At 39.0% G+C, this 27838-nt stretch overlaps 3 protein-coding genes and 1 long non-coding RNA gene across 4 annotated transcripts; all 4 read left to right on the top strand.

Annotated features, from left to right (window-relative positions):
• The first annotated feature begins 578 nt into the window (after positions 1-578).
• LOC147393878 (importin subunit beta-1-like) lies at positions 579-5025 on the top strand. Its single transcript, XM_086455846.1, has 3 exons — positions 579-757; positions 1536-3962; positions 4048-5025. The coding sequence occupies exons 2-3, from the start codon at positions 1543-1545 to the stop codon at positions 4244-4246; spliced, it is 2619 nt and encodes an 872-aa protein (XP_086311972.1). The 5' UTR covers positions 579-757; positions 1536-1542; the 3' UTR covers positions 4247-5025.
• Positions 5026-5163: 138 nt separating this feature from the next.
• Positions 5164-8185, top strand: LOC147393877 (uncharacterized). The gene is made up of 3 exons (XR_015182091.1): positions 5164-7368; positions 7450-7502; positions 7926-8185. It is a non-coding gene; the product is annotated as an uncharacterized LOC147393877 (long non-coding RNA).
• A 3409-nt stretch (positions 8186-11594) lies between these two features.
• Positions 11595-16275, top strand: KLCR1 (Tetratricopeptide repeat (TPR)-like superfamily protein). Its single transcript, XM_086455847.1, has 3 exons — positions 11595-12614; positions 14418-15326; positions 15795-16275. The coding sequence occupies exons 1-3, from the start codon at positions 11953-11955 to the stop codon at positions 16027-16029; spliced, it is 1806 nt and encodes a 601-aa protein (XP_086311973.1). The 5' UTR covers positions 11595-11952; the 3' UTR covers positions 16030-16275.
• Positions 16276-18352: 2077 nt separating this feature from the next.
• LOC147393875 (RNA-binding KH domain-containing protein RCF3-like) lies at positions 18353-23561 on the top strand. Its single transcript, XM_086456098.1, has 8 exons — positions 18353-19311; positions 21134-21607; positions 21874-22122; positions 22290-22499; positions 22703-22770; positions 22867-22966; positions 23064-23190; positions 23277-23561. Exons 1-8 carry the CDS (start codon positions 18658-18660, stop codon positions 23294-23296), a joined length of 1902 nt encoding a protein of 633 aa, XP_086312224.1. The 5' UTR covers positions 18353-18657; the 3' UTR covers positions 23297-23561.
• The last annotated feature ends 4277 nt before the right edge of the window (positions 23562-27838 follow it).

The raw sequence follows: 27838 nt of genomic DNA, 5'->3' as shown, positions 1-27838 counted from the left end.
CTGTATTAGTAATATTAGGTTTACTCCCTTGCAAAATGCAAGATTAGGCTTGCTCCCTTTGATCGTTAGTCAATGTTATGTTTTCTTGATGATTTAATTGTCAAATTTTAATTTTTTTCTTTCAAAATGCTCTTTAAATACTTGAATCACTAAATCAAAATTTGAAAAATACCAAAGTTTCGCAAAGGATAAAACCTAATCTTGTATTTTGCAAAGGGTAAAACACCCCCCTAATCTTATATTTTGAAAAGGGTAAATCTAATATCATCAATTTTAGATGGGGGTGTTTCTAAAATATCATAAATTTTTTGATGATCCTAATGATCCAACCCAATGTACTCTTTTTGAATTTTCAAAACTACAAGATTATATTATAGAAAAACTGAAAAAGGGTCTGACTATTGACGGTTAAGATCATCTGATCAAAGCCAATATCTGGGGAAGTGCTCATAGGCGAGAAGTCACACTACTATCATGACATGATCTAGACCGTCCAAATCTCTTGCGCGAATATAAAATATAAACTTTATTCAGCAATAATAATGATGATAAATATTAAAATAATTAGTATACTATACAAAAAAAATAAAAATCACAAATACAGCTCTATATGCGCGTCTTCTGAGTTCTCTGTCTGTCACTTCTCTGTCTTCTTCTCTCTCTCTCCTAGGGTTCTACACATTCGTCGCCGCGTCTGCTACTCTTGTTGATTGTCTCTCGGGATCTCTCCTTCTGTAGTTCCCTTCACGAAATCCATGTAAGTAGTACCTGATCCTTCTTATTTAATTAGGGTTTCGATTACTTGTTTCGCAAGGTTTCTCGATCTAGGGTTTGCAATGGATTTTATTTTACTTTTTTGGTGTGAATTTTGGTTCGTGTTTGTGAGTCAGGTTTTAAATTTGGGTTTTTTTTTGTTGTTGGTGTTGTAATGGATGGTTAATTGATGGGGTTTATTAATTACATTAGGATTTTGATCTTGATATTGAAAGGAAGTTGATTTTTTGTTCGATCTAGGGTTAGTTTTAGGAATTACTTTTGGTTTGAGCTTTAAATTGATCGAAAGATGAGGTTTTTAATGTAAAGATCAAATTTTTAGTAGAATGACTTTGGTCCCTTGGATCTTGCACTGATTCTAATTGTCGCATTGATATTAATGTGATGTGTTTTGATCTCTGTTTGGTCTGGCTAATCTACTTGAAAAACCACTGATTTTTCTCTTTGGCTTTGTCTGAGATACTGATGGGCTAGTAGATTTTAGGGTTTCCTTTTGCTACAATGGTCGATTTTAGTATCTGCCATTGTTCTTCGGCCGTCCAGGTCTATGATCCCTAATGATTGGTAATGGGTTGTCTTTGATTTAGTGCTTATTTGTGTATAAATAACTCGGATTAATGGATTGATTATTGGCCGAGTGACCATGTTAAGAAATCTATTATTTTTCTCCCTTTCAACTGTTTAAGTACGAAGAATAATTTGCAATTCAGCCTTTTTCACTGTTAAGCCCATGTAGTTGATTAGATCTGTGTTGCTTTCAGATACAAGATGGCAATGGAAGTAACCCAATTGCTTTTGAACGCACAAGCCGTAGATGGTACTGTTAGAAAGCAGGCAGAAGAAAGCCTGAAACAATATCAGGAACAAAACCTTCCTAGTTTCCTTCTCTCTCTCTCTGGAGAATTAGTGAATGATGATAAGCCTCTTGAGAGTCGTAAATTAGCGGGTTTGATACTCAAGAATGCCTTGGATGCGAAAGAACAACATAGGAAGTTTGAGCTTGTGCAGAGATGGTTGTCGTTGGACTCAGCTGCAAAGGCCCAGATCAAAACCTGCTTGTTACAAACTCTGTCTTCTCTTGTTCTTGATGCTCGGTCAACCGCGTCTCAAGTTATCGCGAAGATTGCGGGTATTGAGTTGCCACATAACCAATGGCCTGAGTTGATAGGATCGCTCTTGTCGAACATTCAACAGCTTCCGGCTCATGTGAAGCAGGCTACTCTTGAAACTCTCGGTTATTTGTGTGAAGAAGTCACTTCAGATGTTGTAGATCAAGATCAAGTAAATAAAATTCTTACGGCAATAGTTCAGGGTATGAACTCTTCAGAGGGAAACAATGATGTTAGGCTTGCCGCTACCCGATCATTGTATAATGCTTTAAGCTTTGCTCAAGCAAATTTCACTAATGACATGGAGCGAGACTATATCATGAGAGTTGTTTGCGAGGCAACTCTGTCCCCCGAGGTAAAGATACGACAGGCAGCCTTCGAGTGCTTGGTCTCCATTTCCTCGACCTATTATGAGAAGCTAGCTCCCTATATCCAAGACATTTTTAATATTACAGCAAAGGCCGTGAGGGAAGATGAGGAGCCCGTCGCCCTTCAAGCCATTGAGTTTTGGAGCTCCATCTGTGATGAGGAGATAGATATTTTAGAAGAATATGGAGGGGATTTCAGCGGCGACTCTGATATTCCTTGCTTTTATTTCATAAAGCAGGCGCTTCCTGTTCTCGTTCCTATGCTATTGGAGACACTTCTTAAGCAAGAGGAGGATCAGGATCAAGATGAAGGGGCTTGGAACCTTGCAATGGCTGGAGGAACGTGTTTGGGTTTGGTTGCAAGGACTGTAGGAGACGACATTGTCCCACTCGCCATGCCATTCATCGAAGAGAATATAACGAAACCAGATTGGAGGCAAAGGGAGGGAGCTACTTACGCCTTTGGTTCCATCTTGGAGGGTCCTTCCCCAGATAAGCTCATATCCATTGTTAATGTTGCTCTAAACTTCATGCTTAGTGCCTTGATGAAAGACCCAAATAACCATGTGAAGGACACTACTGCGTGGACCCTTGGAAGAATATTTGAATTCCTTCATGGATCAACTCTGGAAACGCCCATAATTACCCATGAAAACTGCCAACAGATTATCACTGTTCTACTCCAGAGCATGAAGGATGCTCCCAATGTTGCCGAGAAGGCCTGCGGTGCTCTCTATTTTCTTGCCCAAGGTTACGAGGATGTGGGTTCATCATCACCCCCTTTGACACCTTTCTTTCAGGACATTGTTCAAGCTCTTCTTACTGTGACACACAGAGAAGATGCTGGAGAATCCCGACTCCGGACTGCTGCGTACGAGGCTTTGAATGAAGTTGTGAGGTGTTCAACTGATGAAATGGCACCTATGGTCATGCAACTAGTTCCCGTCATTATGATGGAGCTCCACCAAACGCTTGAGGCACAGAAGCTCTCAACTGATGAGAGGGAAAAGCAGGCTGAATTGCAAGGTCTTCTCTGCGGTTGCTTGCAGGTCATCATACAGAAGTTGGGTGCGTCCGAGCCAACAAAATATGTCTTTTTGCAGTGTGCAGACCAGATGATGGGACTCTTCTTAAGGGTCTTTGCTTGCAGAAATGCCACTGTACATGAAGAGGCCATGCTTGCTATTGGAGCTCTAGCCTATGCGACAGGCCCAGATTTCGCAAAGTACATGCAGGAATTCTATAAGTATCTTGAAATGGGCCTTCAGAATTTTGAGGAGTATCAGGTTTGTGCCATAACAGTCGGTGTGGTTGGGGATGTATGCAGAGCATTGGAGGAGAAGGTACTACCGTACTGTGATGGTATAATGACACAACTCCTCAAGGACTTGTCAAGCAACCAATTGCATCGATCTGTGAAGCCACCCATTTTCTCGTGCTTTGGTGACATTGCCCTCGCAATAGGTGAGAACTTTGAGAAGTACTTGATGTATGCTATGCCCATGCTGCAGAGTGCAGCAGAGCTATCTGCCCATATATCAGGTGCTGATGACGAAATAATGGAGTACACCAATCTTCTGAGAAATGGAATATTGGAGGCGTATTCAGGGATCTTCCAAGGCTTTAAGAATTCTCCAAAGACTCAGCTACTAATGCCGTATGCACCTCACATTCTCCAGTTCTTGGATAGCTTGTATATGGAAAAGGATATGTAAGTCATACTGTAATTCATACCTTCTGCTTTCATATTGATTCTTGAATGTGTATTTGATTCTTTTCTGTTTATTTTTAATCAGGGACGATGTGGTGAGTAAGACTGCAATTGGGGTCCTGGGAGATCTAGCGGACACACTGGGTAGTAATGCTGGTCCCTTGATTCAGCAATCTGTGTCAAGCAAAGACTTTTTAAATGAATGCTTGTCATCGGATGACCATTTGATTAAGGAATCTGCTGAATGGGCCAAGTTGGCCATCAGTCGAGCTGTTTCTGGTTGAGGTTGCTGCCATGTCCTTTTTTAGAGTCCCTGCATGCATTCGAGTCTGTTAAGTTGGGGTCTGGGATTGCATACATGTGTCAAGTTGTTGCCATTTTGGCACGACAGGAGTCAGGTCGTTGGGTTGTCACTAACTCTTGAGTCAGCACCGTGGAGTCACAGTTTCTTTTAATTTTTTTTTGTCTCGCGAAGGAAGTGGCTAGTGATGGCTCACATTCTTCTCTGCTAACTTGGCAGAAGGGCTGAAGGCCTCCCTCCCATATAGAATAGAAGAAAAATAAAAGGTGTGGGAGGGAGGGGGAACTGTTTGCTGGTAAACAGACATAGCTTTGACCACCTTGTCACCGTGACAAGGTCTCCGTTGGGTTCTTCATGTCTTATCAGGATACTCCATCCCATTGGGTGCCTAGTTCTTTCAAATGGGCTAGCTATCAAGTCAATCGTCTTAGGTGTCTGGTATGGATGACACCTAGGTGTTGGATTAGGTGTTGTGGCTTTCGAAGACAACCTTCAATGGTAGAATCCTCATCTCTTAAAGACCACCCCAAATGGGCGACCAATTTTTATTTTTATTTTTTTTAATTATATATTGGATTTTGCATTGTTTTAAGTCAGTCTTTCAGTCTGTCACAGTGTTTCTGTCGCATATAGCTTCTTCGGTTCTGTATACTCAGCTCCTTATGTGGGACTCAGAATAACCCACATAATTTTGTATCCTGCATCCTCATTGTTATTATGGGCGATTATTGAGTCAATGTTCAATGCCATGCATTCACCAAATCATGTTTTGCCTCCCTTATTTCCTTGGTATTTCTGTTTTTTTATTTTTTATTTTTGTGTGTCTGTGTGGTTATTTTGGTCGATTATCTGCTTTGCAATGAGTTATAATTGTGATTATCACCACCTGGATGTGTGTGTGTGTGTGTGTGTGTGTGAGAGAGAGAGAGAGAGAGAGAGAGAGAGAGAGAGAGAGCATTCGTGCTCCTTGATTTCTACCACAACTTGTGGGACATGGTATGGATATCATATCGAATCATCCAAGCATGCATTGAATCATGCTCGACATTATAATGATTGTCTTTTAAGATCATTTGTCTCCAACATTACAAACTATACAGAAAATTTACTTAAAATAATAAGTTTAAATTTATGATCTAGATCTATCAGCTTCCAAGTCAACTTTTCACAACTACAGGATCGATGTGATCCATCACATTTTTCATTTTTTGTGATGGTAATGGGGTATGCATTATTGACATGTTATCATATAAAAAATCTGGAAATTTATAATTGATTTATTTTGGTGATAATGTTCATATTATTGAGCATGATTGACTGTGCGGTTGGATCACTCATAAATTAAAGCCCTGTAAGAGGGATCGGCTTGAAGCCAGTTTTGTGCTATATAGTCACAGGTTGGGCCCATCTTGGAGCCTAACTTGAGGCCCAACCTGACTTAATTTAGGACCGACAAAGCCTGGCCTGGTCCCACTTAACACTCTTTGGGCAACATTGACATCTAGAAAAATTTTAATTAAACCTTATCATCTTCTACGTTTTTTATGCAACGAGAGCTTGTCACCACATTTAGGTTATTTTCAAAGACAATCACATATTTAACGATGTGCCATTGATATGGTAGACCAACAATGGGTTTTGAGTTTTGACAATCCAATTATTGATCCTACTCAAAATCAACCGGTGACAATGTACAACTTCATCATCCGATAATGTTTCGAGAGAAAGTCTCAGGTAAGTGATCCTTATTGTTGTCATTTGGTTGAATGTGAGCCATGTATCTGCAAATCATTTCCGATGTGTGAAGGACATTGTAATTTTTATAGTTTATTTTAACTCGCAATAATTTTTATTGTGTTCATACCTCCTAGAATTGGTACCATCAATAGAGGAGCTGTAGATGAATCAATATTACAAGTTTTTAGAGCTGAATCCATAGTAATCAAGTTGGGATTTGACAATTATCTGGCAGGTAGGAGTTAGTTCGAGACTTGATTCGGATTAATCTAGAAAAATATTTTTTAAAGAAAAATGGGAAAATTTCTCGGACTACTATACCAAGAATGTTTTCTAGTTTCTTTCCAAAAACCCCATCAACTTCATCTTTAGATTTTAAGGTTAAAGTAGATAGAATCAGGCACACACGTTTTAAAGAGATTATTAAGTAAAAGTTAGGTGGTCTAACTATAGAGAATATGGTGTAGCTTTGTTGATGTGATAGCCACCATTCCATTTTGATTTGAGCATTTCACCCACTTTAACACAAAATGATAAAGATTCAAAACTATATTGATCACGAAACAGACTAAAAGTACTAGAAAGTGAGGAGGAAATAAAATAATAAAATAAACATGAAAAATGAATAGAGAGTGTCGTGCCACATAGGTTTTCAACTGTTCAGCAGATATCTTATGCCAGGATCGATTGGTTTGGCTTGAATTCTTATATTCCATTTTGTTATTTATTTAAATTTTGAAGGAAAAAAAGAGGACAAGGGAAGCATTGCTCAAGTGTATTTCTTATTAAAATAATCAGATATTTGTCCATGGTGCATTTTAGTGGGCTGGACCATTTAATTTAAGTAGAGACCCTAGAATGGGTTGAAAGTAGATTTTTTTATTTTTTGGCATATCGTGGATCTCCCTATAGTCACACATATCACTCCCTCAGAAAGTCTTACTGGACTCTCAAGGGTGTCCCCGAAGAATTCATAGCTTCGTTGGATTTCGAACACTCGACCTATCCTTCCCAAGGAGCTTATCAAGGCTCAGCTTGCCACTAGCCTTGGGGTTGGGTTGAAAGTAAAATTTGAAAAGATAACAAAAACCCATAAATCAAGTTGGGAATTTTAGAATTTGAGTCATGCTAGGGATTGATTGCTTTACACATGCATTCAATTTTACATTTTTTTTAAAATTTTTTTGATGTAACAGAAGTTAGTGCACCACATGCCAAGACACCCCGCACTATGTAAGGATAAAAGGACACCTTATTCCTCACATTCTTAGCACCCAAAGATCACAGCAGCAGCATCAGCCATGCTTCCACCAATCAAGATCTTCCTTCTTCTCCTCTTGTTATTTCTATTCTATCATTCATCTTTAGGTAAGTTCTCTATACATCTAAACTTTGTTGCCAAAATATATTTAGCTTAAGTAACACAAAAACTATCTTCTTGTCTTGCAGGAAAAATTGATAGCTTCGAGGATCGTGTGAAGATCTCATACTCAATTCGTGAGGTAACGTAGTTAATTTGCATTGAGAAAAGGAGGCACTTGGTTTTGTTGCAGATGAATTGCTACTCTTATGTGACACAAATCCAATCAATACATTAGAAATACCGACGTGTTATTTATGTGGAAAGTTAATAAACTTCTTTGATGTTGTTATAAACCACCACACTCCGTAGTCAACAATGTCTACTTAGTGATGACTTTCATTTTGGTACCCTTCTTTTAAGGCCTTCATGTAATCTTGTTCTCAAGTCTCATTTTTTTTTTTTTTTTTCTGGTTTGAATCCAAGGTGTGATGTTTGCTTTGATATCAGATGAGATAGTATTTAGGGATTGATCACAAGAAGAAGAATCAATTTTTTTTACCCTTTTCTTCTTTATTGATGTATTTTAATGACTTAGTTGCTTACAACATGGTGTGTTTTGAAGGCAATTATGAAGATGAAAATGAGAAAGCTTATGGTGGTTGATGCAGTAGTGGATTATGACTATGGAGGACCCAACCCTCAGCACGACCGTAGGAAAGGGAAGCCTCCAATCGGTGGTGGTGGCAAGTGTTAGAGAACCAGATGCAACATAGTGTATTGTATCTCATCTCAAAAGGAAGGGAATGTTGGAGAATAATATATGTAGTAATATCAATTACGATATTCTACATTAGGGAGTTTTAATAAATTAGAATATTTATGTTACGCTAATTTCCTTATCTTAGTTGATATAATCCCTATAAATATCCTATCAAGATTCATGTAATATTCATCTAAGAATTCTCAACAAACTCAAATTTCTACATAAAAAACCCTTGACCTACTCATCTTTTTTGCCTTCTCTCTTGTCTTTGGCCCCTTATGTTTTCTGATATATTTTTTTATCATATATAAAAGAGCTTTTTAAGTCATCTTTTACAAGTTCATTTGATATATTTTTGTATTATAAGTTCCATGATTTATGTAAAACAGTAAAACACGTTTTTGATGAGAATAAATTAAACTCTTTTGACTTCTTTAGGGAGTATGTCAGAGTGGGGGACTCAGAAAATCACGACCGTGTTTTAAAAATTCTTGGGTGGTGTGATATTTTTAAAAAGATTACTGATTTTCTAATGGCCCCCTCTGACCTATGCCCCCATCACCTTACTTTAAATCATTTATCTCGAGATACGTAGAATTATAATCTTTTTCTTATTTTTTCCTAAGTAAATGATCTACTATTATGTGATGGAGGCGTATATAAGAGAGAGAGCATCAGATTATCACGACTCTTTTAAAAATGCTTCACGGGCAAAGACAATAATCAATGTTGGCCCATTTGAAATCTTATTTGTCTTGTTTTACAATTTTTAGATATTTTTCATCTCCCCAAATTTCTTTCTTCCAATTATCCCCATTTTGATTCTCTATCCCTTGTGGTGAGAATAGAAATTTTCCATGGGACATCAATGAAAAGCTACCTCTACACCTATAACTTGCACATGTTCACCTATAACTAAAATCTGCCACGTGTCTTAAAAAATAAAATTGAGGGCATAAGCACTTAGTATTCCACCCATTTCTCACAGTTTTCTCTTGCATTTAACTGACAATTTTACTTTATTAAGGACACGTGGCAATTTGGTATTATCTTAGAAGCTTTACATCCTCATAGGCGTTTTCATTTGATTTTTTTTATGGGGGTAATTTGAGACATACCCCTCATTGTTTTCTAGAACATTTTTGTTCTTAACATGATGAGATATTTCCTTGACCATGGTCTTTTTTTAGAGACTAACTAAAAAATAATCTAAATGTCCTTATTTTCAATTTCTAGCAAAAACAAATCTAGATTTTTCACTCACTACCCTTGATTTTCCTTACCAAACAAAAATCCATTTGTCTTCAGTTTCCCAAAAAGTCCTTTCTTAGTCTTGAGGTTCAAATTTTGAAGAATCTTTGGAGCTGAAGATGAGGGTAAATTTTTTCATACAAGAGGTGAGGAAGACTGAATTTTAGGAAGAAAAAAAGAAGAAGAAGTTTTCTTATGTGAGCTTGAATATGAGGGCATTTATGTCATTTTGTATTAATTTCTTAGAGAAGATAGTGAGGTGATCAAAGGATATGTCATCAATCTGAAAATACAGGGAAGGTGAGGGGTCTCAAATATTTACCAATAGTTGACATTAGAGCATCTTTTCTTTTTGAGTTGTGATAATCTAACTCTCCTGACATGGGTTGTGTTAGAACCATAGATTTTCTTTCATTGGGATACCACAACTGCACAGATTTATAAGGATGTGCGGTTGTGTAACCCGATGCATAAAGTTTATGCTTCTCTCACACCCCATGAGTATGCCCCGTGCGAGAGTCATATTATCATCACTCATTTTTTTTCTTCTTTTATTGATATTTATCATTTGATTTGTTGATCTCGAGGAAGAAAAGAATGTGGGCCCACACATATTATTAACATCAATCAATATAGCTTACTTTTGCATGTTTGGTGAGATACCTAATTTGTAAGCCACGTTGAATGAATATTGCGTTTGGTGGGATGAAATATATTTAAGAGCATTTGCACATGGAGGTAAACTTTCTCTATGACATAAAAATCTAATCTAAATAATGCAAAATATCCACTTTTTATTAAGCTTTAGAAGAGAAAAGGCTGAGAGGAAACTTTTTCTCTATTCTTAATGTTTACGATTCAAAAAGAGACAGAGAGCAAAATGACATATTTTATCTAGAATTGAGTTTTTGGCAATAGGCATCTTCCCAAATAGTCATTGGGTGGGTCTAGAATTGCTCCAATAACAATGGGACCAGATCCGGATTGGAATCCATATGTCTTATTGAGCCTGTATCCGATCCAATGGTGTTTTAGATCGAAACGTGATCCAATCTGATAAACACACGATATAAGATGCATTGCTTGCTAATAGAGAAAACTATTGGTATCCATTTATCGATTAATTGTGTATACATGTGTATAAATCAACATTCATTCTATAATGACATGTCTCCTCAAGTTACAAGATGGGAAATTAGAATCATTGGCAAATATTTGGGAGTTTCGTCAACATGTACCCTTAGGACACATGTTAAACTGCATTAAATACACCTTGGAAATAAGCCTTTGAGGTCATTTTTGATAAAACAAAATCTTTTGAGGGCATTTTTTTTATAGAAAATTCGATTTTCAAAATATTTATTACACTTTAACGTGTGCCCTAAGACCACGTATTCAGAGTCAAGCAATAACTCTTTAGGAGTCAGACGGGCAATTCAGCAGATCTACCAATAATTCATTAATTTCAAAGATCACAAACCACTCCCAACAGTTTTCATCAATTATGTAAAAGTTACAACAGCGGATCTACAATGACATCTTGCAACATTTTCCACAATATTGTTTGAGCAAAGAACCATCAATTTTTTCTTGAGTGTAGAACACTTATATCTCAAGAAAAAAAATCTATGATTTTGTGCACACCACAATGCCGATGCAATGTAAGGGACAATGTTGTAGGAAGTCAATAGTATATTTCAATATGGGAAACAATGGATGTAACATGAGGCTAAAGCCATGGGATAATTGAAATGAGATGTTACGGTCTTAAATATGTTAAGACTAATGATAAAATGATGCGCTCACACATATGCATTTGAGGTGACAGGTACACAGAACCGTAGTTCTTTTTAGTTGTGTATCTCAAAGAAAAAGATTCATAGTTCTATGCACTTGCCTTGTCAATCACATACGTGTTAGCGTGTTATTTTATTACGACCCATGTTAAAGGTGGCAAAATGATTTTACAAGGACAGAGAAAAATGTTCTTATTGCATATTTAGTGATTTGGGCGTCAGAGTGTCTTTACAGGTGCATCACTTATGTTTTCGATTTGAAAAAAATGAAAGGGTTTTAGAGCTAAAGGATGAAGATGAGGGCATTTAAGTCAGTTGCTATTAGTATTTGAGAGAAGACTGAGGTTAAGGGTATGCCATTAGTTTGAAAACATAGGGGGATCTAAAAAAATGTTCATTAAAAGTTAAAGGAGTATATCAAAATTACCTGAAGAGTAAAACGATTGGTAGAAAATGGAAATGAGCCAATGAGGGAAGACTAGAGTCCAGTAAAGAAGCTGAGCTGAAGCTGATGTGATGATAATGTTTTTTTTTGATTTATCTTTCTTTTATTTTCTTGGTTTTTTTAAATAATTAAATAAGATCTCAGGCTGGCTTTCTGTCTGTCGATCATGAGACCTGAGAATAAGTCTTCTCCAAGCAACCATTACGATGGTGGCCAGTACTAATCCCCGATCTCTATCTCTCTCTCTCTTCCACATTTAATGGCGTTTCAGTAACTCTCCCTCTAACCTCTCTTTCTTTCTTTCTCGATCTATTTATCTATCTATTAAGATTTGAATTCTCGTATCTTCTTCTCTGTAAAAAAAAAATCCAATTTTGTTCTTCGTTTCGTCACGATGCCGGGTTTGGTTTCAGTAAAAACCCCTCCTCAAACTCCACCACTTCAAATTCTTGTTCCAGACAACGATGACCAGATCCAAAACCATGAAGAAGAATCAGAATCTCGAATCCCTAAGACCAGATCCCCAATTCCGAAGCGAACCCCATCTCCATCTACTTCACGAACTAAGCCCTCTCCAGATCGAAGCTCAGGAAAGAAGAAAACACCAGAGAAGCCCAAAATCGATGAATCAGCACTCGACAACCCAGATCTCGGTCCGTTTCTCCTGAAACTCGCCCGCGACACGATCGCCAACGGTGATAGTCCGAACAAGGCGTTAGATTTCGCGATCCGAGCTTCGAAATCGTTCGAACGATGCGCAGAAGAGGGTGAGCCGAGTTTGGAGTTAGCGATGAGTTTGCACGTAGTTGCAGCGATTTACTGTAGTTTGGGTAGGTTTGAGGAGGCGATCCCTGCACTTGAGCGAGCAATTACGATTCCTGATATTTCGAGAGGATCAGATCACGCACTCGCGGCGTTTTCGGGTTATATGCAGCTTGGAGACACGCATTCGATGCTGGGGCAACTTGATCGGTCTATAGCTTGTTACGATGCAGGGTTAAAGATCCAAATTGAGGCTTTGGGAGAGACTGATCCAAGAGTTGCAGAGACTTGCAGGTACAGTATCGGTCACCCCTCCTTTAATTTTGATATGGCGCACGTTAGCATTCCCATGGAGTGGGTTGTTAACGTGCACGGAATTCATCTTTCGTTCCGTTCGAAGGTTCGCTTTTTTTTTTTTGTTTAAGCGCATGTTAGAGGACGTTATATCGTGCGCCTTGTGAGGTGTACTATAGGGTCACTCAGGGCTTTGTACTGGAGTTTCAGGAGCTTTTCTCCTCATAATTCCACTCGCATGGGCCAACGACGTTTTGGCGCACGTTAGTGAAACCTCCCCTTCAAATTTAACATGCGCGGTGTATAATTGGTTCTGAGGACACGCGATCCGAGGCATATTTTGGCAGGAAGTGGACGCTGGCACGTGTTTTGTCAGCGTGATTCCTGCCTCTTTGGGTTATCTTTTGTCTATAGTGCCAGAGATACGGAAGTAAAGAAGTCCCAAAGATTACATTTAGAGAGCTGCTATTGCCAAACCAACTTTTACTAATGTCACACCAATTCCTGTATAAATCACCAAAGAATGACACACAGTTGGCGTGGCATTAGTAAAAGTTGGTGTGGCAATAGTAACCCTCTTACTGACCAAAAACACTATAATTTTTATTACTATTATTGCGCCTCGTCAAATTTGTGTACCCCACCCTCACACACACAAAAAAAAAAGAAAGATTAAAATGGCTATAGAATGGATTGGGGAAGATATGAAAGATTGATGTGTAGGATTTTCATCAAAAATGGCTTTCCATACTAGAACACCCATGTATACCAAATTTTCTGAAAAGTTATTCTGGTTACCCTTTTTTTTTTTGAAAAGTATTGTGGTTACCCATTTAAAGCTCCTATAAATTCAATTTGTCTACTATCAAGAGGTGGTTTAACATTTGGACCCTCTAGACTTAGGTCCATTGTCATCTCATCATCGTTGTTGTCCGATGTTAACTAAATCCAGTTTAGCCCTTCAATTCTTTTAGGAGTTATTATATCTTGTGTTTAAACCCGTTTCTTTGAATATTTTCTTGAGAACTTAGATATATAGCCTTTTTCTATTTGAATTGATACATGTACATACTCCTGAACAAAGTTAAAAATCTCGTTTGGATGTAATGTTTTGGTCCATAGAACAACTGAAATGGTATAACATTACGAATTTCAGTCTTGGCTGAAACATTCCCAAATGGTATGAAACTTTGAACCATGCTACGAAATGTATTCTGTTATTTGTTCAGAATCTAAGATCTTACTGCCTATCTAGACTGCCATTTTGCACCAAAAAAGAAAATTTTATTGGCGCTGACGTATCTTACATTCTTCTAATGTAATTGTATTATTAGTTTAAAGCTTAAAGTTTTATTATTTATTTGTCGCTGATTTTGCACTAAAAGGGGAATTTTGTAAACCTTTTAAAGCACAAATACCATTTTTTGCTATGGTGATTATAGCAATCCTTGGAATTCATGGTTTTATTCCGAATCACCCCCACAAAGTTGCTCCCATTCCTATAAAATAGGAACGGTGCCTATGTGGCAGGCTGTAGTTGGAGTTTAAAACACCTCGGGTTCCTAACCAAGTCATGCATGCAGCCCAATGTGTTTATTGTCCAACCAAAGCATTCCATGTAGACACTGTTCCTATCTATAGGAACGTGACAACGTGGTGGATCGCGACTCCAAAGTAAATGCACTTCTATTTCTCATTGACTAGACTTTCTGCTGTTTCCAAGACAAGAATTCTCTGCTTCATTTTTTGTAGATCCTTTTCCATGGATTCTTACCAATGCAGCCAATTTAAAAAAAATGGCAGGTACTTGGCTGAGGCCCATGTTCAAGCAATGCAATTTGATGAAGCTGAAGTTCTCTGTAAGAAGACCCTTGAAATACACCGTGAACACAGTGCACCTGCATCCCTTGAAGAAGCTGCTGACCGCCGGCTAATGGCCCTCATCTATGAAGCGAAGGGGGATTACGAATCTGCCCTTGAGCATCTCGTTCTTGCCAGCATGGCCATGATTGCTAATGGCCATGATAATGAGGTCGCTGCTATAGACGTTAGTATCGGTGACATTTACCTATCTCTCTGCCGCTTCGATGAAGCTGTTTTCTCCTACCAGAAGGCCCTCACAGTCTTCAAATCCACTAGGGGTGACAACCACCCTTCGGTTGCATCAGTCTTTGTCCGCCTCGCTGGCCTCTATTACAAGACAGGCAAGCTACGAGAGTCCAAATCTTACTGTGAGAGTTCATTGAGGATATATGCAAAACCTGTGCCTGGGACCACGGCAGAGGAGATTGCGAGTGGAATGATGGAAATCTCGGCCATCTACGAATCTGTGAATGAGCCCGAGGAAGCATTGAAGCTCTTACAAAAGGCAATGAAATTGTTGGAAGACACACCGGGGCAGCGAAGCACGATTGCAGGGATAGAAGCACAGATGGGTGTGATGTTTTACATGGTTGGACGATATGGAGAGGCTCGGAGCTCTTTTGAGAGTGCTGTAGCAAAGCTTAGAGCCAGTGGAGAGAGGAAATCAGCATTCTTTGGGGTTGTACTGAATCAGATGGGATTGGCTTGTGTACAAGTGTACAAGATTGATGAGGCTGTTGAGTTATTTGAAGAAGCAAGGGGGATACTAGAACAGGAGTGTGGTACATGTCATCCAGATACCCTTGGTGTATATAGCAATCTCGCAGCAACTTATGATGCCATGGGCAGGTAGGCCTTCTTTCAAACTGAGCTCTTCTTCATGTCTTTCTTTTTAACAACTACCAATCATTCATATGTTGTGTAAATTAATTGTCCACAAAATGCAGTAGTGTTTTGTGTTTCAATATTCTCTAAATCCATTGTCAACTTGCAAAAATCGGGACTATCATGTTCTTTTGCTTTTTTGTTTCCGGTTTAGCTTCCCTTCATGTCTATATAATCTGGGGAAATTTGTTTTTAGTTGAACCTCAATCTAGGAATCTCTGATGGTTTGGGAGCTAATTCTTTTGTGTCAAAAAAGATTGCGTCATTTCTGATAGAATCTCTCATCTATCATTGTGAGCACATTAAGGTCTTGAAACCACTGCAAATGATAATCCCTCACAACATTTGACCCAACATGTTAAATGTCGAGTCCCAAAAATATATATGCGTAGAAAGCTCTGCTATTAAACATTTTTCCTGGCTGGTTTACAGGGTAGCAGATGCAATAGAAATCTTGGAGTACATTCTCAAGGTGAGGGAAGAAAAGCTTGGGACAGCAAATCCCGATGTTGACGATGAGAAGAAAAGGCTAACTGAACTCCTGAAAGAAGCAGGAAGGACTCGTAACAGAAAAGCAAAATCACTTGAGAATCTAATAGATTCAACCTCTCAGAGGGGGAAGAAAGAGGGAGGGAAGAGATGGTCTGGATTGGGTTTCAAGACTTGACAACACTTCTCTCTACCCATTCTCTGTAACATAGAAGAAGAATGTAATGTGTAAAGGCTCGGGTTGTGAATTCTGTGGGGCTTTCTGTTTTCTTGAGCTTCCAATCCCATTTGTTCTGTTTATCTTGATGGTTTACTTGAAATTTGTGATGTGATACTGAAGTTGTTCATGCGGGAAAGAAAAAGTTCAAATATGTTCAAAGTGAACAAATATATATATATATATATATTTATGTTTTTTTTTTCTTGTGCTACTTGTCAGGCATTTTTTATAGATATATTTTTTTCTAGGGAAAATAAAACAATCATATATTTGTTTGATGCTCATCGATTCAGTTGAAAACCATCCAGCCAATTAGATTGAATTTTTTCGACTAATTTGATTGCTTATCTGCATCCCATCAACTGAAAGGTTTTATATTTCTTTGGAACCAAAATTACTTTAATATAGCTCTATTTTGACACAGAAACTCCTCAATAAATCAGGTAAAGTGAAATTTTGAGGAAGAAAACATCAATGAATGGAAAGCAGGAAGGAACCATTACAAAACAAGGCTGGATCCCACATGGCGCCGGATCAACAAAGCCAGATAGAAAAAATGATTCTATGTTTATTTAAATCTGATCTAAATCACAAGTCCAATAGAACCGAGTTATCTTTCTTAAATATAATTTTCGATGGACTGCATAGCAAGAGCCACACAAAATCTGGGCAACAACATATCTCGACTCCAGAATATTTCATAGATGAAGAGTACAATTTTAAAGACCTGTTAAGATCACATATTCTCATTGATCCACATGTATTAAATAGTATCTCAAACTAATTCACATTGAATTGAATGCCTTCAATACACGTGGAGTGGACCACCGCTGAACACGTAAAACCGCATTGATGAATTTGGGAAGAGAATCATTCAAGGAGAGCGGTTGGATCCACTAACCCAATACGATGGAAAATGCCACGTGGACAACTCTTTTGACCAATTTAGGGCCTACCTACTCCCACATCCGTGTCCATTGATTTTTGTGTAATTTAAATTGGGCATCATGAACTGCATTCTGTAAAGACAGTCAAATCTGATGACTGAAAGTCATGAATGAAGTTAACGACACGGTAGACAGGAATAATCATTTCCAATAGCGTTATGAATATGCCACGTGGCATCTTGATTAACGAGACTAAATCTAAGGTGGTGTTTGTTTGCGCTATTTTTCAGTGCTTATTGCTGAAAAAAATTAAATTCAGCACTTTTGTCAAAATAGCGCGTTTGTTTACTCGTGCTTATTGCTGAAAATAAGTGAAAAAAATTCAGCACTATTTTGATGCTGAAAAAAAGTGCTAAAGCGGTAAGCACTTCGTTTTTTCAACACGGACAAGTATGCCCTTTGTTTTTTTGAGCATGGACAACTATGCCCTTATTCTTAAAAGGATATTACCTCTTATATCCCATGGATAAGTATATAGACACCCCACAAATTAATAAACCCACACCATAGCTAAATTATTTTGTCTTATATGGGTTAAAATTTTTGGAATGAGTTGATTTTTGGTGAGGATGATCTCTACAATGAGGAGATCATTCTCACAAAAAATCAACACATCTTGAAACTTTTAACCCTATCAAAACAAGTTCAAGAATCGTAAATTGTCCATTTTTTTTTTTTGAAAACTATTTTTAACGAGTTAGAAGTTTCAAAATAAACTGATTTTTGGTGAGGATGATCTCTAGACCATATAAATTATCCTCACTAAAAATTTGGTCATTCCAAAAATTTTAATCCATATAAAACAAAACAACAAATGGCTATAGTGTGGGTTGCCCTTATTAATTCATAGGGTGCTTTTATAATTACACATCCTTCATTTCCATCGAAAATTATTCGTAAAAAATTAAGTTCTTTTTAAAGTTGATTTCAAATTTTGGTGACTTGTATGATATTATTATTTTTAATTTGAAATTTGTGGGCTTTTATAAATAGAAATTATTATTTATAAATTGAAGATTTGAGTATTATTTATTATTTAAAAATAAATTGTATTTTAATTTATAAGAAATAATATATTTTATTGTGTTTGATAATAAATAAGCATTTAAAACATGCAAACAATGTATAATATGATTGTAAGGGTAACAAAGACAATTTATCAGTTTCAGCAATGCGTAACAAACATGATTCAGCATCTAAACAAACAACTTTTTTAGCACTTAAATTCAGCGCTTATAAGTTTCAGCGCTTAATGCTATTCAGCACTTATTTTTTCAGTTTAACAAACAGCACCTAAGTAAAGTTTATAAAGACAATAGTACAATAAGAAATAGCCATTTAAACTCTCTAACTATGCAGCTCTGCAATCGAAAGATTCTACCTTTCTGGATTTCGACAAATTCTTTCGAGGAATAAGATATCAAAACCTGATCCGCCATCAAAAACCCCTAAATCAACAATTTATCTCTCGTAGCAATCATCAACTAAGAACGTAAAATTGAAACCCTAGAAAAAATCGAGTTCCTCTCTCATATTCAGCTCTCAATCACAGACTATTAGAAAATTTTCGAACCTGTAGTGCTGATTTATCATTCTAATTGATCCTTACGTTTGAAATTTGAAAAATTCTAGAGTGAGAATGGAGAGATCTAGATCTAAGAGGAACCATTACTACGATCAAGATTACGAATCACAAACCCTAGCGAGGACCAAACCAAGATACCACCATTACAACAACAATAACAGTCAACACCGCCGTGGTGGCGTTGGTGGACGTTTATCAAAACCTCAGGACAACTCTGTTACTGTATCTACCAGTTATCGAATCCTCTGCCACGACATTAAAGCCGGTGGTGTAATCGGTAAATCTGGCAACATTATTAAGGCAATTCGACAAGATTCCGGTGCCTGGATCAATGTTCATCAATTGATTCCGGGTGATGAGGAACGGGTAATTGAGATAAGCGATGTTCAGCGCCGTGATCCTGATGGGCGAGTTCTGTCTTATTCCCCAGCGCAGGAGGCGCTGTTCATGATCCATGACCGGATACTTGAGAGTGATGTTGGATTTGGATTTGATGAAGGTGATGATGATGAAGATTACGGTCCTCGTGGTAGTGGGATCCGTGTTGCAACGAGGCTTGTTGTGGCAAAAGCCAATGTGGGGTCTTTGTTGGGGAAGGGAGGAAAGATTATTGAGCAAATGAGAATGGAGACCAAGACTCATATTAGAATCCTTCCAAGAGATCATAATCTACCTCAATGTGTATCGATGTCGGAGGAGATTGTTCAGGTAATACAGTCTTCCTTGGAAACATCTGATTTAGTTCCTTCACTTAGTTTATTAATTTAATTCGATTTTAGAATTCGTTTTATTTGCTTGTGAAAGGGTTTGATTTGATGGTGTAAACTTGGAGAAGAATTAATTAGATTAGTTTAAAGGTGACTTCTTGAAAATGTACTTGGGAGTTGAAAGAGTATGACCAAGTGCAGAGGAGTGCTTCAGATTGTGAACCCATAAATGTTGATTGAAGGTATCAATATTGGATAATTGTGTCCACAAAATTTTGAACTTTCAAGTTGTTGATAATACAGAAAGACACCTTTTTTCAGAATGTAGAACTTGAGATATTCAGTGCTTTGAGTTGGCCCATCTCTTCATATCAATTATAACCAAAAAAGAAGTTGAACTGATGTTATACGAGATGTGGATGATACCAATGTGATTGGTATCGGTTTGGTATGGAGGGTGAGTGATCTTTTGGGGTGGGTTTTTGCCTTTATACCCACCCTACAAAAAGAGAGGTGATTGGTACAGGAAATGTAGACAATGTTGATGTGATTTCTTTTGGTGTCGAATGTTAGGTGAGCAAACTCATGGTATCCTAACCTTGACTTCTGTTGGTGCCAACTCCTCCAAGTCAATTTAGAACCATTTAGTAAAAGGCTTCTCTTGATGGAAGGTAAGATCATGCCAACAAGAATATTCCTGGCTTTCTGATTTCATGTTGCTCTTTGAAAGTCCCTATCATGGTTTATAGGTTTTTAAAGTTTAAAAATAAAAATGTTTGACATGACTTTCTTTGAATTGGGGATAACAATATATATATATATTTTAAAGTAAGTAAATAACTTTTATCAGGTAATACATTGAAATTAGTATATCAACCAATAGTTAAGGGTGCAAGGTGCACTTAAGGTTCTTGGGCTTCACTTCTCTTGGAATTGAGTCTATTTCTCCTAATAGGATCATGAAGTTGTTAGCCACTTTTCCTAATTTTTTATTAAGCAGGACTTGTGAAGATACATTGAGAAGTACTTTCTTTTTTCCCTCAAATGGTATGAATTTTATGAGGAACTCAATTATACCTTTTTTTTTCTCGGAAATAAGAAAAAAACACCATTATCAAAGACATAAAAATTGAAGGTTGTATCTTCCATTTTGGTGGTTTTTGAGGTATGATAGTGATGGATTTTGATAGTTGATATAGGATACAAAGCACATTGAAGAACCTTTGCAGGTTGAAAAAGATCCCGATGTGCCAATTGGTGAGGCAAATTAACATTTTGCAAATAGGAGTTCCATTCCTTTGTCTGCTATCTTCCATTTTTTCCTCAATAAATTCTGTTTGCACTTATCAAAAAATAAAATAGATATAGAGCGAAAAAGAAATCATATGAGCCAGGGGATCAAATCTGGTTATTGTATTGATACGATATGTTTGTGTCCAACATCACGTTTCCTTGTGCAAGTTAGTTTATCCAGTGCATTGAATTCAAGGGCTTTAGGTGACTGTCCATAGTGCAGGGGCAGAGGTGCAAGATGTCTTTCTTGTCAGTTTTTTTTTTTTTTTAATTAGGTAAGCTGGACTTGAACCCATGACCTCAAATTTGCTTTGAATGTGTCAAACCAACTGAACTATGGGTCTAAGCTCAGTCTCTCTTGTCGGTTATTTGGATGTTTCCTTAATGTCCTCTACCTGCTCCTGATTGAGGGGGATCCATTTAATCACGTCTAGTTATTCCATCATCATCATCATATGCCTTATCACACTAACATATATTGACCATTTCATGTGAAATTCTGTCATGTGACAACAATACCATTCATACAGGTTGTAGGCCATATGGATGCTGTAAAGAAAGCTATAGCAATTATTTCATCACGCTTGAGAGAGAGCCAGCTTCGTGACTGCAGTCATTTCCAAGGGCGATTGCATTCACCAGAGCAGTTTTTTCCTCGTGATGATTTTGCTCCTCACATGAGCAATATGCAACGGCGTTCGAATGGCCCCGCTTTGGGTCCGCGATCTTCTGCTGGCTGGACCAGTAGAAACAATGCCTATGTTTCACAGCCATCTGACTATGCATTCAAATCTGGGTTCACTTCCATGGCCAACCACGTACAGCCATTTTCTGCTGAGGATCTTGTGTTTCAAATACTTTGTCCAAATGATAAGGTTGACAGAGTTATGGGAGAGACACATGGGATTATAAAACTGCTTCGAGGTGATATTGGTGTGAATGTCAGGGTTATGGACCCTGCACCAGGATCAGATGAACAGATAATTATTGTCTCTTCCAATAAGGTACCTTTTAGGAATTCAACTTGAATTCTTTTATTTTTTTTCTAACTGGGGCTGTAATAGGCCTTCGTTGAACATGCCCAAACCATTTAAGTTGACTTTGTCTTAGTTTATCACCCTTTAGAGCTACTCCTACATTTTCTCGAATATGTTCATTTCTAATTCTGCTAAAAAAGGTTAGTTCTATGAAACATGTAAACAGCCTTTGTGATCGTCCATTGGCTATGGTTGAAGTAATAATGAACTTTCTCGTTTTTGGTGTATGCTAGGGTCCTGACGATGACCTATTTCCAGCTCAAGAAGCTTTGTTGCATATCCAGAGTCAGATTGTAGATCTTGGTCCAGACAAAGATAATATCATAATGACAAGGTTACTTGTTCCATCCAGTGAAATTGGATGTTTAGATGTGCAGGATGGATCTTTATCTGAGATGAGGAGGTTAACTGGTGCAAATATACAGATCTTACCAAGAGAAGATTTTCCCTTAGATACATTAGGGGCCAATGAGCTTGTACAGGTTTGTGATAATTCATGTTGGAAAAAGAATTCGTACCACTTCCTTTCCTATCTGTAGAAGAACTTGTTGCTCAGCAATTATACTGTAACAAAAAGAACTTATCGCCCTCCCCCCCCCCCCCCCCCGGGTTCAAATATTTAACTACTGATGATAACTGATATTTACAGATTGTTGGGGAGATAAGTACAGCCCGAGAAGCCCTTGTCGAGTTAACATCGAGGCTACGTAATTACATGTATCGTGAAATTGAAGCTGGTTCACCCAATAGAGATCCAACTCATGAAGATTGCAAAGGAAGTGATTCTGCTGCTGCAGGCTATGCGAATATGCAGACTGAAATAACTGCACAGCCACCAAAGGTGGTAGTTATGGATAGGGTAAGCGACATTTTGTGCTGGATAATATTTATCATGTAAAAGTTTAAAAATGAGAAAGAACGAAGAGAGAGAAGACAACAATCTTAATTTCAAACATCATTTTCTGGCTTCTCTTCAACGGCTGAATCAGTTTCGGTTGTGTTATTGTTATACAATGTTTTATGTAGCCTTACGGGTTTTTAAGATAAATTTCCTGACCTTAGGAGGCTGGAGCATCTCGCTGTGGATCTATGGACCGGAGGGAAAGTAATGATCATGAAGGGTTGAACCGGTAGTGAATTTTATGCGTTGCTTTACAACTTTATCTATATTGAACCCTTTATTTATAACATATGTGCCAACTCTCCTTTTTCACCATTGGTATCAGATTGTCCATCACTAGAAGTACACTTGAAGTTGTCATACCCGAACACGCAATTCCTAAGCTTATCGTGGGATCAGGAAACATACTTGCTCGGATAAGTGAGGTAATTAACTACCAGTAGTCTTTATCATTTGTTGATTTTGTCAGCTAGTCCACAAATTTTATGTATTTTCTGTTGGCTGTTGTTTCAATGAGAACAGTTGTCTGGAGCGAATGTCAACCTCGTCAAAGATAGATCTGAGCTAACAAAAAAGATCATTCAAATATCCGGTACACCAGAGCAGGCTGAAAGAGCCCAAAGTCTGCTTCAAGGGTTTATTTTGAGCAGTAAGTCTTCAAGTTCCTTGTTTATTCAATTATAGGTTCACCTATCTCGTTAACCAGATTGACAATATCTGTTTTGGTTTTCTCAGTACAAGAAGACGCTCCATAAAGCTGATGTGAGATAGGGCATGCTTAAAGGATGGGAAGTATTGAAGTACGCTTTCAGTTGTCAGGAATTTCAAGATGCAATTACCAGAAGAGTTACTTGTATAGAAAAAGGTATGCATGCCTTGTCATGTTTATCTGCAATCCCAATAATCTGTTGTTCATTGTAACCCTAGTTTACAAGCCATTCTCTCAAGTCTTTGTGGAACCCATTTGCACCCTTGTTGCATTTGTGTCCGTAAATTGATGATTTGACTGGTTCACGATTATATTGCATCTGAGGAATAGCTGGCAGTCTGCTTAACCTTACACAGCAAAGTGAAAAATTATGTCTCATACAAAGGGAGGGATATACCCAACCCAAGGAAATGCGGAAAAATAGTAACAGAAATCTCGCACTTGTGAAATACGGCTAAGAAACTTAAGGAACAGCTTGAAACTTTTCTGACACAAATGTTGGTCATGGGCACCTTGAATTGAACTTCTGTCCTAAGAAAGACATGAACACCAGTTATGGTATCTTGTGCTGCAATGCTCTTAGTTCCCTGTTGAGCAACATTATGTTGTTGCTGCGGAATGGGCTCTCTGTGAGGTCTATAAATGATACAGCAGAACTCATCGCTTACTTGTTTCTGGGTGGATGAGGTATGAATTCAAAGAAGCCGTGGAGGGAGTTTGTTTGCACATTACAGAGAGTGGAGATGGTAGTTTGTTTCCAAGACATCAAAACTGGAAAACCGAATATGAACATCATCTGCTGGGGTGCCTTGGGTCTCTGTAGTATATTTGCTACAAGTTGATGATGCCTCAGCTTTTCGTTTTTATTCAAATGCCACTGCACTGCACTAGGGTTGCAACTACAGCGTACTACATGATAAGTGGATGCCAAATAATTCTACCTATTAAAGAAAATCTCATGATTTTGCCATCAACCTTGCAATCTAAAAGATACGCATGTTAAATCCAAAATGCCATGATATAGAAAAAAGAATTGAAGCTCATACAGATTTTTGTGAATTTGGACTTGTGTGTGTTAGTGATGAATAAGACAATGAAGACTTGGCACATAACTTAAATCTTGCAATAAGAATTTAATTGTATTTGATATTGGAATCGGATCTGATTAGGAAAGATGGAGTTTTTAACTTATTTCGTGCCCCATTGCAGAAAATTTTGAATGGTAAAATTGTGATATTGGACTTTGGATTCAGAAAATTGGATTTTGTACCAAAAATACCCTTAAAAGATCAATTATTACCAAAATACCATCAAAAGCTTGTTCCCAAGGTGTATTTATTGCACTTTAATGTGTTCCCTAAGCGCACATGTTAACAAAACCCTTGTTATCGTTATTAGGTATCAACATTGAAAATTAATTAAAAGAATAATGCTGAAGTGATCTCATATCGCACTTCTTGACGTGAAAGTGTATGAGAACCATAGATGCTTTTCATTGAGATAGGAGTGAAAAAGTATCTATGGTTCCTATCCACTTTCACATCGAGAAATGTGATATGAGGTTCCAGCTTGAGGTCACTCCAGCCCGACTTTAAATAAAATTTATGTGGTAAAATAATGGGAAGTCAAATTCAAAATCAGATACCAAAAAACATGCAAAAATTGAGGTGAATAATGCCACAAATGCATGGTTTTCTCCCTTTCGATTCAATCTCAATTTCACTACAAGATCGGTAAATGTATACACCGCCATACATGGTTCATTATCCGACTGATGACGACGAAGGACTACGGATTACCCAGTTTCTCTCTGGAAGTTTAATTTACTTTTGTTTGAATTTTCAAAATGTCCAATTTGTAAGTTAGTTCGTGACAAAAATAGCATTGTTTGTTGTAGATGCAAGAATTGGCTCTACACTTTTCTTCTCTTCTAGCTCGGGTGGACCTGCAAATCAGCCCACTCCGACGATCAAGTTAGACAAATTGATCAGTGTAATTTAGTTTTAGAAAGAAGAAGAAATCCAACCCCTTTTTCCCAAAGTCTCCCTCCTTTTATAGGTGTTTAAACTTGATCGTTTTCTGTGTCTGAAATGACCCAAGGCGGTTAGGTTGCTAAGGGTAGCTGGCTCACTCTCTGACATGTCAGCTGCAGGAGTTGTTGCAACTGCCCTGCCACTTCTGGGATGATTAGAGCGGATTTGACATGGTGTGAGTTGTTAATGCTGTCAATCAACTGACGCATATGTTAGATCCGTATTACCGACCTATAATGCCATTATCCATACTACCTAATTGATCGGTGACTCAGGTCCGAGCTAAACATCCATTTGCACCTGAGGAGTTCAATCTACTGGGCCTACATATCAGGCCATCCGAGCCTTTGATCTATACTTCCGAGCTTAATTTCCTGCCACGTGTCCTTATTTCATAATTTCCCCCACAATACCTCCTCTCGAGGGCTCGGGCGGATTGCTCGGGCGCTCGAGAATATTAATAAGAAATTGGTGAGTTGACACGTGGCGGCCTCCCATTGGATCTCAGCAAGGATTAATGATTTCTTTATGGCGAACCGTTATTTAGCCTCTTCATTTCTCGAGGACGGCGGTCGGTTGGGCTGGTCTCGTAGAGTGTGTCCTGTCTGTTGGTTTAAACGGCGCAATTATTATATAGAGTACACGTGGCGTTCCGAAAATGGCTTGATTCGCGTGATGAGGGGTGAACGGTCTTATCGGATCTCTCATCATTTAATGCCCCATCATAACTTATCTGAGAAACCCTGTCCGTTGATCTTGAGTGCACATCTCGAGGCCCCTCTGGTCTATAAATACCCCACTCTTTTCCTATTTTCATTTTCACCTTCACTCTCCTTGCTGTTACGCTGCCCATTTGTCCCCTCGCGTGCTCCCTACTTTCGTTAGTGCCTCCGCCGCGCCCTCGCTGTGCCATTCAGTCGCCTGCCGCCCAGTGACCGAAAGTTCTTGGTTTCTCCGAAGAATAAGGTAACGAAATCGAGGCCCCTCCCCTCTCCTCTGCTTCTTTTCTTCAAAAATGGCCAAGGGGAAATCTCATTCCCCTGTTCGCCCTCCATTAGGCACTGTCCGGGATGTTTTCAGCATCCCCAGCGGTGTGGGTCTATCCTATGTGGATGAGACCCTTACCCAGCGTGAGTGTTCCTCAGGTACCACTGTGGTACACTGGGGACAACTGAAGGTTGGCCTCCGAGTTCCTCTTAGCAGGCTAACTCGAGAGGTGCTAAACTTCTATAGGAGGGCTCCCGGCCAAATAAGCGGGAACTTCTTCCGTCTAATTCAGGCCTTCGAGCTGATGAATGATAGACTGGAAGAAGGCCTGCAGCTCGGCCTTTCGGATATTAGGGCACAATTTGTCCTTAAAAAATGTCCGAACAGGCCGGGTTTCTTTTATCTTTCCAAGAGGAGGGGGAAGCCGTCCTTGGTTGAGCTTCCTGACTCGGACAAGGACTGGTTTTTATTCCCAATCCAACTCTCCGGTCAGTGGGAAGGCGTTCCCGGGGACGAGCTTCCCCCATTGTCGTATCAATCCTTCAACCCCCATGGTGAGTGGTTCTTAGTTCTTTTCTTCTTGTTTTTTCCAATTTCATTCCCTGTAGACTGATTTCATACTGTCTGATTCTGCGCAGATCCGACTAAAGATAAGTTCCCCGGGGACTCGGTGGTGATCACCCATCTTTTCTCCAACCCCGACCTATACGACCACGCTACAGCCTTCCTACCCTACCCCCCGCCATCCGTCGGTCCGACATGGCTCTCCAATCCAAGCGTCCCCCACCAATCCTCGGCTCGGACTCCGAGTAGGAAGTTGCAGAGGTTCCCCCCACCCTGCAGACTGGAGCTACCGGGGTGGGGCGCGCTGTTCCGGAGGAGGAAGAAGAGGAAGACCATCAACCTCTTCTCAAGAGGCTAAGGAGGGGGCCCCGCTCCCCAGCCCCGGTGCTCCAGCTCCCCTCACCTCCGGCTTCCGAGGGGACTAGTCGTCCAGCCGAGCCATCCCAGGCGTCCTCGGCTGGATCTGCGCAACGGGAAAATCTGCCCCCTCATTCCCCCTGGGTGGTGCAACCCACGGTCAGGGGGAGGCCGGTGTTGGATAGGGACTCTGCCTTATCTGACCCGGCGGTAGCCAGGGCGATCTTCGATGCGTCCGTGCTCCCGCGCGACGTGGAGAAAGTTCGCCGGAGTTTTAACGCTGATTCGGCAAAATTTTCACGCGATGCATTCTGAGCTTTGGCCGTGGTAAGCCCTTTACTTTTTCTTTCTTTTGATTTGCTACACCATTTCCCTTCTTGCATCCTTCTAACGCTCTTCCTCATTTTTTATCAGGCCCAACACGCCATGGCCAAGCTTGTGGAATCTCGCGACACTTCCGTGGATAACCTTCGGGCCGCGGAAGGTCGTATTCTTCAGCTTCAGGCTGAGAGGGATGCGGCTGCGGCCAATTCCCAGAAACTCCAATCAAGCTTGGATAGCGCACTATCCGAGCTGGAGCAAAATAAGGACAAGCTGGCTCTTGCGGAGGGGAAAATTTCTTCTTTGGAAGAACTGGTGAAGGCCAA

The sequence above is a fragment of the Akebia trifoliata genome, chromosome 10 (assembly GCF_017979445.1).
Source record: "Akebia trifoliata isolate Shusen 1 chromosome 10, ASM1797944v1, whole genome shotgun sequence".
In the NCBI taxonomy this organism is placed as follows: Eukaryota; Viridiplantae; Streptophyta; class Magnoliopsida; order Ranunculales; family Lardizabalaceae; genus Akebia; species Akebia trifoliata.
Note: the sequence above shows the minus strand (reverse complement) of the source record. Positions and strands in the feature narration are given on the sequence as shown.

Coding starts and splice junctions, on each gene's coding strand:
- LOC147393875 (XM_086456098.1), top strand. CDS start 18,658: ATGGAGAGATCTAGATCTAAGAGGAACCATTACTACGATCAAGATTAC. Junction 21,608..21,873: donor TTATTGTCTCTTCCAATAAG/GTACCTTTTAGG, acceptor GGTGTATGCTAG/GGTCCTGACGATGACCTATT. Junction 22,771..22,866: donor GATCATGAAGGGTTGAACCG/GTAGTGAATTTT, acceptor CATTGGTATCAG/ATTGTCCATCACTAGAAGTA.
- KLCR1 (XM_086455847.1), top strand. CDS start 11,953: ATGCCGGGTTTGGTTTCAGTAAAAACCCCTCCTCAAACTCCACCACTT. Junction 12,615..14,417: donor AGAGTTGCAGAGACTTGCAG/GTACAGTATCGG, acceptor AAAAAATGGCAG/GTACTTGGCTGAGGCCCATG. Junction 15,327..15,794: donor ACTTATGATGCCATGGGCAG/GTAGGCCTTCTT, acceptor GCTGGTTTACAG/GGTAGCAGATGCAATAGAAA.
- LOC147393878 (XM_086455846.1), top strand. CDS start 1,543: ATGGCAATGGAAGTAACCCAATTGCTTTTGAACGCACAAGCCGTAGAT. Junction 3,963..4,047: donor TTGTATATGGAAAAGGATAT/GTAAGTCATACT, acceptor ATTTTTAATCAG/GGACGATGTGGTGAGTAAGA.